The 13,419-nt window shown below is 48.3% G+C and overlaps 1 protein-coding gene across 2 annotated transcripts; it reads right to left on the bottom strand.

Moving 5' to 3' along the window:
* Positions 1 to 670: 670 nt before the first annotated feature.
* On the bottom strand, positions 671 to 4,985 carry SLC35C1 (solute carrier family 35 member C1). 2 transcript variants are annotated; one of them, XM_074957019.1, is made up of 3 exons: positions 4,928 to 4,985; positions 4,006 to 4,550; positions 671 to 3,317 (listed from the first exon to the last, which is right to left on the bottom strand). In XM_074957019.1, exons 2-3 carry the CDS (start codon positions 4,517 to 4,519, stop codon positions 2,758 to 2,760), a joined length of 1,074 nt encoding a protein of 357 aa, XP_074813120.1. In that variant the 5' UTR covers positions 4,520 to 4,550; positions 4,928 to 4,985; the 3' UTR covers positions 671 to 2,757. The 2 variants fall into 2 exon arrangements, with proteins under 2 accessions (XP_074813120.1, XP_074813119.1); XM_074957018.1 differs by lacking the exon at positions 4,928 to 4,985 and having other exon boundaries at positions 4,006 to 4,770.
* Positions 4,986 to 13,419: the final 8,434 nt, after the last annotated feature.

Here is a 13,419-nt window from a genome sequence, read left to right as displayed (position 1 = left end):
GGGATTCCCAACACAGCACTCTTAAGAAGGACAGACTACCTGCTTAGTGACTGCACAACCACTATTATCTGACAGGTTTCAGAGTAGCAGCGGTGGTAGTCTGTATTCGCAAAAAGAAAAGGAGTACTTGTGGCACCTTGTTAGTCTCTAAGGTGCCACAAATATACTCCTTTTCTTTTTACTATTATCTGAGGCACTCAGGAAGCACCCAGAATCTGTATGGTGACATGGTGCTGGTTGCTTGAGACCATACTACCAGAACAATTCCTTGCAGAACACAGGAGTGAGTCCTATCCACACACACAGCAGCGAATATGCATGGAGGGAGAAGGGTAATGTCCTTCATGCAGCCACATCTGAGCTCGGTGCTGAAAATCTCAGCAATTCCACTGATACGAGACCTCATCACTTAACAAACATGAAACTATGGCTCTCAGAACGTGATTACAGGCCAACAAGTCTGAGGGGAGAGGCTACGCCTACAATGACAATTCAGTGTCAGATTCAGAGACAGGCAATAGTGAAAGGCCAGGACTGCTACCATGCTGAAGCAAGTAGAAGGAATATAGGGTCTCCCTGTGTACTAGGAGCACTGCAGAAACCACTATTTATCTTGCACACTTTACCAGCTCTGCAGACCAAAACAGTCCCCAAGGTTCCAATCCACACTTTTATTAAACAAGTTTGACAATCACAGGTTGGTATTTGCAACCTAAAATGTATCCCAGTAGAAAAACTAATTAACAGAGACCATGGAAAAAAATTCATCCCCCGACCAAAAAAAATGAGGCCTTCAATAAGGCAACTGTGATTCAGAACTCCAGTGAGGTTTAGGCTCCTGGAATCAGGAACAATTCACCCAGCAAGAGGAGGAGTGGAGGAAGGAGAGAGAGAAAAAAAATGTCCTACTGCTTTCATAATAATGGCCTGGTACTCTTTGGGACTTTTTAGGGCACAGCGGGATAGATCACACCAGCTCTCGCCATGCCCCACTTTAGTAATCCTTGGAAGGTGAAGGAGCTCAAAGGTTAGATAAAGCTGAAACAGTATTTAGTAGGGAGGAAGAATCGATATCTGAATCAAGATGAGAAAAAGGTAGCTCTGCTGTAGCCACAATGGCACTTGAATGAGACAGGGTGGGACACAGAGGTTTCTGTGCTAATCAGACTCTTAAGTGGGAGCCTGGATATGAATTCAGCCCAACTGCATTCACCCCTCCTCTGGGATTTCTTGGTAAAAGAGTTGCAACTTCCCAGTTAGTTCTTGGTACAGCTGAATTATGGCATTTTCCATGCTCAAGCATCAGTTTTCACGCAGTTGGCACCCCTTCTAGTGAGGATCCCCAGGTAAGGCAACCATTGAGGGGCAGAGAGCAATACACCCTGGAACTGGCCTAATTATGAGAGCATTATTGCCAGAAAGGCAACTCTATCCCTAATACAGAAGGCCAATGAGAAATGTCTTGAATTCCCCAATTCATTATTATGGGGTACTCACCCCAGAACAGCAAATGGTTCAGAAACCCACAAGAAAAGAGAGCCAGCTACTCTTTCACCAACGCAGAGTCCCAGGTACCCAGTAAAGGAAGGACCCAGCAATATTATGTGAAAGGGCCAGCACCACTCCCCTGTCCAACACAAGGAATGTTGCTAGCTTTTGGAAGTCTGATAAAAATCCTTTTCCATCCTTTTAGTCATTTATTGGACAAGCAAACCCCTTGGGCGTGGGAGAAAAACAGAGTTAATATACAACCTTGAAGGATCCACACCAGGAAATACTGTGTCCTTGGACAGGCAATTTAGAGGTCCCAGAACTGTTGGTGAGGGGATTTCCAAGTGTATATTGCAATGGTGTAGGAACAGGAAGGACATCCATTTTCATTTATAATTAAAGCTAGGTTATGTCACAGAGGTCACAGATTCCGTGACTTCCGGAGACCTCTATGACGTTTTCTGCCTCAGCCCAGGGTGGTGGGGCCAGAGCTATCAGCCACCGTGTCTCCCCTCCCCCGCAGCCCTCAGCTGCCGGCGGGGAGGGCTTGGCCCTCAGGCGGCAGGTGCTGTCCCCCTTCCCTGCAGCAGTGCTCAGGCTCTTGTTCTCCATCCCCACCCCCAGGCTTCAGTCATCCCCTATTTGCCCTCCCATTATTTTTAGTAAAAGTCACAGACAGGTCGTAGGTTTCCGTAAATTTGTGTTTATTGCCCACAACCTGTCTGTGACTTTTACTAAAAATAACTGTGACAAAATCTTAACCTTACTTATAATAGGAGGCAGGAGTAGCCTGGAAAGTCTGGCTACCTGCCCCTCCCCTACATTTAGGTGCAAGATCTCACCACTTCAATTCGTGGCTAATCTAGAAGTAGCCATTATCTGTTCCCAGTTACACCTCATGCCCTTTTCCCTCTCCATCACCAGGGGAGCAGTTCGGTGTCCATATGGTGTTTAAATGGTAGCAGCAGTTTAAAAAAGCCCCAGTACTGACAGAAGGTTCCCCTAATACACCCTCGTCCCATCAACAAATGCCCTCTCCTGTTCAAGAAACAGGGTGAAATCCAAAGGAAGTAACATTCTCCTCCCCATCACAATTTTAGTAAACACACTGTATACATGGGACACCTTTGGTTTCACTCTCGACACCCCTTCCTATGCACTGCATAGTTCAATGTTTTCCTGCCCTGAAGGTTTCTGATCCTGGCTTCTTTCCCATTGAAGCTCTACTCCATAGGCACAGCAGCAGAGGTGCAGACTGGAGCTGGCCTAGACGCCAGTCCCATTTTTCTCGCCTGTTTTTGGAGTGGATTCCTCCTGTGCCTTCTTCATCTCCAGCCCTTTCACCCACGTGTAGGCAAAGGAGCCTCCCAGAACCATCATGTTGCTCGTCCACCACAGGAAGCTTTTGGTCTCCTCATAGTAGCAGACAGCCAGCACTGTCTGGGCACAGGCCTTGGCCGTCCCAGACACATTGTGGGTGAGTGGGCTGGTGAACTTGATCTGGAGTCCCGTCACGTAACCGATTGCAAAGCCGAGCACTCCTCCCAGGGTCATCATGCCCCAGAAACCAGGGTTCCCCAGCTTGTCAAAATGGTAGAGGGTGTGGAACTCACCGAGCAGCAGCATGAGGGGCAAGAATAGAACACAAGCGTTCATATTGTTGTAGAAGGTCAGGCGCCAGATGCTGCCATCCACGGCAGGCAACACTTTTTTGGTGTAGATGGCATTGAGTGAGACACAGAGACTTGCCAGGATCCCAAAGATTATGCCGACCCATGACAGAGTGCCCTCTGCTCCCTCTTGGTCTATTCCCAGCCAGAACCCACCTGCAACCATACAGAATTAATGACATACTGAAAGGGAATTAGAGACACCAGAGATCCAAACACTACACACAGCTCCCTTAAAAAAATCCATTGCTAGTTGCTTTTAAATGGGTCTGTGACTCTTTCTCCCCACCACCTTATATGGAGGAAGATGACCCGAGTGCAGCACCAAGGTTAAGGTTCTCCTCTTTGGGTTTTTGTTTGTTTGTTTTGTTTTTATAATCTTTACAATCTCAGGAATGTCAAATCTTGTCTTCACTGGTTTTGTTTGAGGTTTTTTTTTTAATGCTTAAGAACTGAAAACTCCCTAAGAAGTAAACCAGTCTAACTAAAACTTCTATCAGTTGCTCAACTTTCACTCTCTTGGCTCTAGGGCTGTCATTATTTCTCTGCTTTTCCAGTCACTAGAGAGTCTTCCAGCCTACAGAGAAACCAAATTTCTAAAGTTAAAAAAAAGGGGGCATACTTTACAAGACAAACAAAAAACAAAACAAACGTCTCCAAAAACCTCCCAGGCTCTGTTTCTCCATAAATTGGGGGGCAGAGGGGCGGAAAGGGGAAGGAGGAAAGGTATAAGCTCAACTATTTTTTCCTTGAAGGTCACCTTTGAAGTTCATCCACTTTTGAGCTGTTGCAAGACATCAAACTGGACACACAGGTATAGCCAGACTCAACAGGCTCTACTCACCTATAATGACCCCACAGGTTATCAGGGCATACAGAGAGGTGGTTTGCTTGAGGAGCAGATAAGAGAGCAGGACATTGAAGACAGTGGTGAGCGAGCGCCCCACGTTGTAGAAGGCCACACCAACATATTTGAGGCACAGGTTGTTGAAGGTGATCATGCTGATGAAGACCACAGAGAGGGGGAGGATGCTGCGGGACACCTTGAGGTCCATGCGGATGGAGGGGAAGTCCAGGTAGCCCAGTGGGCAGCAGGAGGCCAGCAGGCTGAGGGCCTTGCAGAAGAAGACGGTGACAGCACACTGATAGAAGGTGACAAAGAGCGGGGTGTCGAGGCGCAGCGAGGGGCTGTCCAGGAGGTACTTATTGAGGAAGACCATGGTGATGGAGATGAACCAGTAGAGAGAGACTACCAAGGCGATCTGGACAGCCTTCAACAGGAAGGGGGTCTCCCTGCTGCTGCTGCCGCCACCCTCCTCCTGCTGCAGCAGGGAGTCAGAGGAGCCGCTCAGAGCCATCCTGAGGATCCCAGAGCGCTTTAGCTGCGTCCTGTTCATGACAGAGGTGCAGAGGGGGGGGAAGCAGAGAAGCTGGGGTCAGCCAGGCGGCGCGGGATCCCTGCGCGGAGAGGGGCAGCCCCCCTGCGCTGCTGGGACCGAGTGCGCCCCTGTGCGCTGCAGCGCAGCGGGGACACACCGTGGGGCGCAGGGTCGCACAGGCGGAGGCTGGAGCCAGGGACCTGGCAGGAGCCGCCGCGCTCACTTCCTCACCCGCCCCAGCGCTCGGCTCCGCCCACACAGGCGCTGCGCCGTGGTAACAGCTTAAAGGGGACGTGTCCTGCCAGAGCCACGTCCCTGTCTCAGACACCCACCGCCCTGCCCGGGGTCCCGGTCCCGGAGCCCCTCGCACTCTGATCTGTCGCTCACCTTCCTCCTGTGCAGGGGGCTCCTCCTCCTGCTGCTGCTGCGACCTGGCTTTCCGGAGCGCTGTCGCTTCCTGATCCTGCACCTGCAGCCCCGCCTGCTACCCCGGGGCCCTTGATTCACGCCCCCCGGGGATTAGGCGTCACACTCCCGTTCGCTGCTGCCCGCCTCCTCCCTCCCTCCCTTGGGGACACCTGCAAGTGCAGCCCGGCTCCCTCTCACCTGCCCAAGGCCACAATAACGTTTGGGTCGGAAACACGGCAAGGGCAAGGAAAGCCGTTTCCAGCGGGATTTTTTTCAATCCAAATTGTCTGTGATCGTTCCTGTCTTGCTAAAGCCCATTTATACAATCCCTTAATTTTGGGCCAGCCTTGAGCGTGACTTTTAAACCTAAGCAACAACGTTTCCACTGAAATAATAAAAAAATTCTGAGCACAATCTGGCTAATGTTTAGGAACCATTAAGAAAGGGATAGAAAGTAAAACAGAAAATATCACAATCCTACTACAAAAATCCATGGGTGCAAACCCACTGAACTGTGACCAATTCTGCTTGCCCCATTTCAAAAAGGGTATAGCGCAGAGGTGAGCAAACTACGGGCTGCAAGCCAGATGCGGCCCGCGAGCCATTTTAAGTGGCCCCCTGCTCCAGTGCTCCTGCTAGGGTGCTGGGTCAGGGCTGCACCACGCAGCTTCTGGAAGCCGTGGCATGGCCCCGCTCCGGCTCCTACACGCTCCAATGGGAGCTGCAGAGCGGTGCCTGCGGATGGGGCAGTGTGCAGAGCTGCCTGGCTGCGCCTCCGCATAGGAGCGGAGAAGGGACTTGCCACAGCTTCCAAGGAGCCGCTTGAGGTAAGTGCCGCTCGGAGCCTGCATCCCTTGCTCTCCCCATACCCTAACACCCTGCCCCAGCCCTGATCCCCCTCCCGCTCTCCAAACCCCTCAATCCCAGCCCAGAGCACACTCCTGCACCTGACTCCTCATCCCCATCCTCACCCCAGAGCCTGCACCCCAGGGCCTGCACCCCCTCCCACACTGCAACCCCAATTTTGTGAGCATTCATGGCCTGCCATACAATTTCTATTCCCCGATGTGGCCCTCGGGCCAAAAAGTTTGCCCACCCCTGGTATAGCGGAACTGGAAGAGGTTCAAAGACGAGCAACAAAGCTCATCAAGGGTATGGAATGGCTTCCATATACAGAGACTAAAAAGATTAGGGCTGTTCAGTTTAGAAAAGAGATGACGAAGGGGGGAATATGATAGAGCTCTATAAAATCATGAATGGCGTGGAAAAAGGGAATGGTGAAATACAATACAATACAAAAAGCAGTGGTCACCCAATGAAATTAATAGGCAGCAGGTTTAATACATAGAAGAGGAAGTACTTCTTTACACAGTGCACAGTTAACCTATGGAACTCATTGCCATGTGATGTTGTGATGGCCAAAAGTATAACAGCGTTCAAAAAAGTACTAGATAAGTTCATGGAGGATAGGTCCATCAATGGCTATTAGCCAAGATGGTCAGAGCTGCAACCCCCTGCTTGGGAGAACCTTGAAGCCCTGGTACTGCCACTGTCAGTGACAGAATACTGATAGGGTTGTCAATTTTGGTAGGACGTATTCCTGCAGGTTTCATCACATGGTGTAATCTTTAATTACTGGAGACATCAGAACAACCCTGGAGGGTTGGCAACCCTAGATAGGGTTAGATGGATCATTGGTCTGATCCAATATGGCAGTTCTTATGTTTCAGAGTAACAGCCGTGTTAGTCTGTATCCGCAAAAAGAAAAGGAGTACTTGTGGCACCTTAGAGACTAACCAATTTATTTGAGCATAAGCTTTCGTGAGCTACAGCTCACTTCATCGGATGCATAAAAGTGGAAAATGCAGTGAGGATGTTTTTATACATACAGATCATGAAAAAATGGGTGTTTATCACTTCAAAAGGTTTTCTCTCCCCCCCACCCCACTCTCCTGCTGGTAATAGCTTATCTTATGTTCTAATGTTTGTAAAATATCTTACTCTTGGTGGAATTCTGCAATAAAAAATTATGCACACAATATTTTAAAATTCTGCATATTTTATTTGTCAAAATAATACAATATAATCACACCAATTTCAATTATTTTTGGTCATTTATTTCAAAAATACCTGTCAGCAAGTCTGTCTGTAACAATACAGACAACAAAGAAGATTCAGGAAATGGTTTTTTGACAAATAGATTCCTTACTAGGCATATTAATACAGAACTCTGAGTAATAATTCATTTAAACTACAATACAGAATGTATTTCCTGCACACCTCAGAAGCAGTGCAAAGGCTTGGGGGAGTCAGGGGTAATGGAGAAGCTGAGGGAGAGGGAAATAAATTGCTGTGAAGGAGCCTGGGTGTGAACTTGGAGGATTGTTGGGTATGGGTGGGAAAAGTATGAACAGGTTTTTTTGGTGGGGGGGAGCAGGGAGGGATTGTTAGGTAGCTTCCCCCATGGAGACCCTGGCTAACCCCTAGCCTCTCCCATTCAGTCAGGCACAACTGCCCCTGATCCCAGCTGTTTCTGCACCCCCATGTATCCTTTTGCCCGCATTCAGACACCTGCTCCCCCCATCCCCATGTGTCCCTGCACCCCCTCCCCTATCCCCATGTATCTCTGTGCCCCCACTCAGCCACTCCCCTGTCCTTATGTGGTTCTGTACCCCCCTCTCCTGTCCCCATGTGTCTCTGTGCCCCCCTCTCAGCCACCCTCTGTCCCTAGGTGTCCCTGTACCCCCTCCCTGTGTCACCATGTGTCTTTGTGCCCCCACTCAGCCACTCCCCTGTCCCTATGTAGCTCTGCACCCCCCATCTCCATGTGTCTCTGTGCCCCCACTCAGCTACTGCCCTGTCCCTATGTGGCTCTGTACCCCCTCCCCCTTTCCCCATGTGTCTCTGTGCCTCCACTCAGCCACTGCCCTGTCCCTATGTAGCTCTGCACCCCCTCCCCCATCACCATGTGGCTCTGTACTTCCCTCCCCCCTGTGGCCCTGTGCCTCCACTCCCATTCAGCCCCTGCCCCAGTCTGTCCTCCCCCATTAACCGTTATGATCCCCTGTCTGACCCCCGCCCCCAGCATGCCACGCTGTTTGTCTCCCCATAGCCCTTGTCTCCTGACCTGGCCTTACAGGCACTGTGAAGAAGGCACGCTCTTTCTCTTCCCTAGCTGGCCGGGAGTTGCTGCTGCTGTGTTCTATTGCCACAGCGCCCTCTGGTGGGCAAAATCCGGAACTGCAGAAGTTATTTTCTGCTGGGAGCAGCTGCTGTTCTTGCACCACAGCACCCTCTGGTGGGCAAAAGCAGAACTGCAGCAACATTTCCACAAAAGCTTTTTTCTGTGCAAAAAATTAAAAATATGCACAGTTCATTAATTATGCACACTCACAATAATGCAGAATTCCCCCAGAAGTAATATCTGCTTGAAGGAGCCTGTTAGACCTACCCTCTCCATTCCCCCACCACGACAGTGCTATGGCTACCCTTTGACAGCTGTTGGCTGCCTACCATGGTAATCCGCAAAATCCTGCAATTGGAACTGCACAGTCAATGGTCACACAAAGGAGGAGCTGATTACAGGATCAGTGCTAAACCATTCTAGAAACTGGGCTCCTCAGAGCTGCAATAAACCTCATTACTATTACCATTACATTGTGCTTTGCCTGGGAATCAAGTAGCGTGGGTAAGAAAGAGTGACTCCTGTATATTTTTAGTGTCCCATGGGAATGGTGTGACCCATTTTGCAGCCTGGCTCCACTGACAGAGCAGCAACTCTGCTCTGACTGGCACCAAACTAAACTAAAAGGAGCTTTTCTCCTGGCCTGCTCTGATGAGTCAGATTTGTCATGTGATGCTAGAGAATAGAATAGAAAAACAGCAGTGTCTTCACAGGGATACACTGTAGGGGCTGTACCAATCATTCCCAGGTACTACCGCAACAGAAAAAATAATAATTGTTAGAGAATGCTAGTGCCCAGACAAGGGCCTCTTGTTGGGCACTTTGGCTGTTGGAGAGGGAGAAACAAATCGCCCCTTCCCCTCTCCCCATTATTGCTGTAGGAAGATATTACAGCAAAGGTGTCAAACTCCTATGGAGAGGGCCGAATTCCATTTCTAATTAGGGGCAGCCCTTACATACTCCCTTCAATCTACTGGGGAACTCCCATGGACATCAATGGGAGGTTTGCACAAAGATCAAGGGTCAAATATGGCTCACATCTACTAATTAAACATGTTGTTATTATTTCTTCAGACCTTATTGTCACATTCAGCATTGATCCTGAAAGCTGTTTCATCTTCAGAATACTTGCTGTTTCTGTTCTTTGTTGTTCTTCTTTCCCTCTTCTCCTTTCTCTATTTAAAATGTCTTATTGTGAAAGATTTAAGAAGCTCAATCTATTTAGTCTATTCAAAAGATGCTTAAGAGGTGACTTGATCATGATCTATCAATATCTACATGGGAAATACATGTCTGATAATAGACAGCTCTTTAATCTAACAGAAAAAGGGACAGAAAGACCCAGTAATAGAATGCTGAAGCTAGACAAATTCAGAAGTAAGTTGTCAATTTCTAACCGTGAGGATAATTAATCATGTGAATGACTTGAAGAAGTCATCATGTCCTTTATCACTCAAAGTCTTTAAATCAAGCTGCAATGTCTTTCTAAAAGCATATGCTCTCATTCAACCAGAAGGTATGGTCTTGATGCAGGAATTACTGGTAATATTCTATGGCCAGTATAATGCAGACAGATAAGATTAGATGAGAGTTTCTTAGGGATTTAAAATCCATGAATTCATTTCTTTCCCATTTCCCTGTCTTTTTGTTCTCTCCCTTTCTTCCCTCTGCATTTTCTTCCTTGCAGCAACTCCCAGTTTCCACACCAGAGGTGCCTCATTCCAATCCCTTCTCTATTCCATTTGCTAAAACGATCACAGATGAGATAGTTAATGCTGACATTTAAAGTGTCATCCTTACACTTGAGAATCAACATCCTAATGAGTTTTGTATGGGTGGGGGAGATCATATCTCATTGTTTCAGGCTATCTGCAGACTCAAGAAGACAGTGCTGCATCAATCTATACTTGCTTCACATTTGGAAGATTTTCTTTGCATTCACAAAGCCTGGAAACTTACTTTTAAATAAGAGATTGGATTCTGCAGAATCTGAATGTCATGTGGACAACAGAAATATATTAAGTGGACTGAGTGTTTGACACCTTTGTACTACAGCCTATAGTTTGGGTCTTACCAAATTCACGGTCGTGAAAAACATGTCATGGACTGTGAAATCTGGTCTTGTGTGTACTTTTACCCTATACTATATGGATTTCACAGGGGAAACCAGCGTTTCTCAAACTGGGGGTCACAACCCAAAAACAGGTTGTCGGGGGGTTACAAGGTTATTGTAGGTGGGTCATGTTATTGCCACCTTGACTTCTATGCTACTTTCAGATCTGGATGGCTGGAGAGTGGTGGCTGCTGGCTGAGGGCCCAGCTCTGCAGGCAGCAGTGCAGAAGTAAGGGTAGCAGTACCATACCAGGCCATCCTTACTTCTGCGCTGCTGCTGGCAGTAGCGCTGCCGTCCAATCTGGGGTCCCGGCCAGCAGCTGCCGCTCTCCAGCTGCCCAGCTCTGAAGGCAGCATCACTGCCAGCAGTAGTGCAGAAGTAAGGGTGGCAATACCACAAGCCCCCTACAAAAACCTTGGGAACTCCCACCACTACCCCTTTTTGGGTCAGGACCCCAACAGTTACAACACTGTGAAATTTCAAATTTAAATATCTGACATCATGAAATTGATTATTTTAAAAATCCTATGACTGTGAAATTGACTAAAATGCACCGTGAATTTGGTAGGGCCCTACCTATAGCACAAAAAATTTGGTGTAGGGGGTTGTGGCCATCCCTCCCCATCAGTCTTGGAGGGAGGCCATACCCCCTCGCTGCTGCGCCTCTGTCTACTGGGGAAGTAGCGGTCTCTGAGGCCCTGACCCTCTAGGCAGGGCCAAACAGTAAGTAGTCCAAGGCTCAGGCCAGGCAGGGTGGAGCACCAAACAGTCTAAGGGCCTCAGCACCCACCCCAGGCAGGAAGGAGCACCAAACAGTCTAGGGGCCTCATTCCCTCCCCAGGTGGGGCAGAGCAACAAACAGTTTCTTGCCTGACATCCAGACTCAGGCAGATGGCAGACAAACACCAGCCTCTTGGCCTAAGGTGGGGAGCTGCCACCCCTGGGGTGGGGTTGGCAACAGGGGGTAGGAGGACCTGGGCCCACCCTACTCCACTGGGTCCCAGCCCAGGGCTCTAACTGTAGCAGAGGGCTCCGCCACTTGGTCAGTGGGGATCTCACCGAAACACACTGACCAAGATTCTGGCCACACAATTGGACTATAGCCTGGTTTCCCTGGGCTACTTCCTACAACCCCCTCGCTGTGTACATATGTCTCATGGGAGTCTTCTGTCTCACCTAGGCTAGGCTGCTAGTAGCAGTCCCAGCAGCTCCTTGGCATTCTCATCAACTGGAAATCCCTTTGGCTCCTCAGAGCTGCAGAGTTCCCCTTCAGGTTCCCACTCCAGCAGCAGGTGGGAGGCATCTGTCTTCTTCACCGCTCCAGCCCAACTGAGTTGCAGGGCCCACCTTTTATACTTCTTGTTCTGTTCCTCTGCTTTTGGTGGGGTGGGCATGGCTTGCCTGGATTTGCTCACCAGAGGGTTAGAGGGGGTTCCTCCCTGTCAGTCTCGGAGGGAGGCCATGCTCCCTTGCTACATTTGGGGTTAATTAATAACAACTCCTATTGTGTTGAGACTGGTAAGTAAGAATAGAACAGAGGTCATCCTGTCATGGAACAGCCTACATCAGAAATGGCCAACCTGAGCCAGAGAAGGAGCCAGAATTTACAACGAACATTGCCAAAGAGCCACAGTAATATGTCAGCAGCCCCCCCATCCGCAACCCCCCTCCAGCTCCCAGTGCCTCCTACCCACTGGCAGCCCCACCAATCAATGCCTGTCCCTCCCTCCCCACGCCTCCCACCTGCCGCAATCAGCTGTTTCGCAGTGCGCAGGAGGCTCTGGTGGAGAGCAGGGAGGAGTGAGGGCACGGCAGGCTTGGGGGAAGGGAAGGGGTGGAGTGGGGGCAGGGTGTGGGGCAGAGCAGGGGGTTGAGCAGTGAGCACCCCCCAGCACACTGGAAAGTTGGCATCTGTAGCTCCAACCTCGGAGTCAGTGCCTATGCAAGGAGCCACATATAAACCTCTAAAGAGCTGCATGCAGCTTCGGAGCCACAGGTTGGCCACCCCCGGCCTACCTCTTCATTACACAGGTCACAGCATCAAGGAAGTAACTGATAAGGCGGATATTCCTGGAACAGGTGCTGCTGCCCTCACTCAACATCCTGTGCTATTCAGAGTCAATCATGGCCCTGTGTGCTCAGTGATTCTGTAGGTGTGGATTTTACTGCAGGCTATTCTTTGCTGCAGATTTGTGCTCCAGAAACAAAGCCTCATTTAAAAAACAAGTTTCTAGTCTTTATAGTTGCATATAAAACCTTTCCAGTGGGACTTTGGAACTTATACAGTGATATTTACCTGCGTCTTGGGCTAGCCTGAAAAGATAGTTCTGAGGGGTGTGAACTGTCCCATTCTTTTCAATGGTGTGTTAACTTTGAAATCTAACCACACAAGTGTAGTTGTCAACACTGTTAAATATTCCACTGCTAATCATTCTGACACCCAGCAATGTGATTACTCACAATCCCAAACTGCTTCCCCATGTACCAAAACCCAACTGTCCACTACTCATGAGCAAAAACTCTGTCTTCCACCTGACAGCTTCTAACAATAGTGATGCATTTTCAATACAGAGCTCTGCAGCATGTTGCAAATTGAAAATGTTGGAGCAGCCTAAAATAAATTAAAATTAATATAAAATAGGGCTGTCAAGCAATTGAAAAACTAATCACAATTAATCATGCGACTACAAATAATCGTGATTAATCGCACTGTTAAACAATAATAGAATACCATTTATTTAAATATTTTGGAGGTTTTCTACATTTTCAAATATATTGATTTCAATTGCAGCACCGAATACAAAGTGTACAGTGCTCACTTAATTTTTGATTACAAATATTTGCACTATAAAAAACAAAAGAAATAGTATATTTCAATTCACCTAATACAAGTACTGTAGTGCAATCTCTTTATAATGAAAGTTGAATTTACAAATGTAGAATTATGTACAAAAAATAACTGCATTCAAAAATAAAACAATGTAAAACTTTAGAACCTACAAGTCCACTCAGTCCTACTTCAGCCAATTGTTCAGACAAACAAGTTTGGTTACAATTTGCAGGAGATAATGCTGCCCATGTCTTGCTTACAATATCACCTGAAAGTGAGAACAGGCGTTCGCATGGCACTCTTGTAGCCGGCATTGCAAAATATTTATGTGCCGGATGTGCTA

This window comes from Natator depressus, chromosome 6, assembly GCF_965152275.1.
Source record: "Natator depressus isolate rNatDep1 chromosome 6, rNatDep2.hap1, whole genome shotgun sequence".
NCBI classification, from domain to species: domain Eukaryota; kingdom Metazoa; phylum Chordata; order Testudines; family Cheloniidae; genus Natator; species Natator depressus.
The sequence above is the reverse complement of the archived record's forward strand: the minus strand, read 5'-3'. Positions and strand labels throughout refer to the sequence as shown.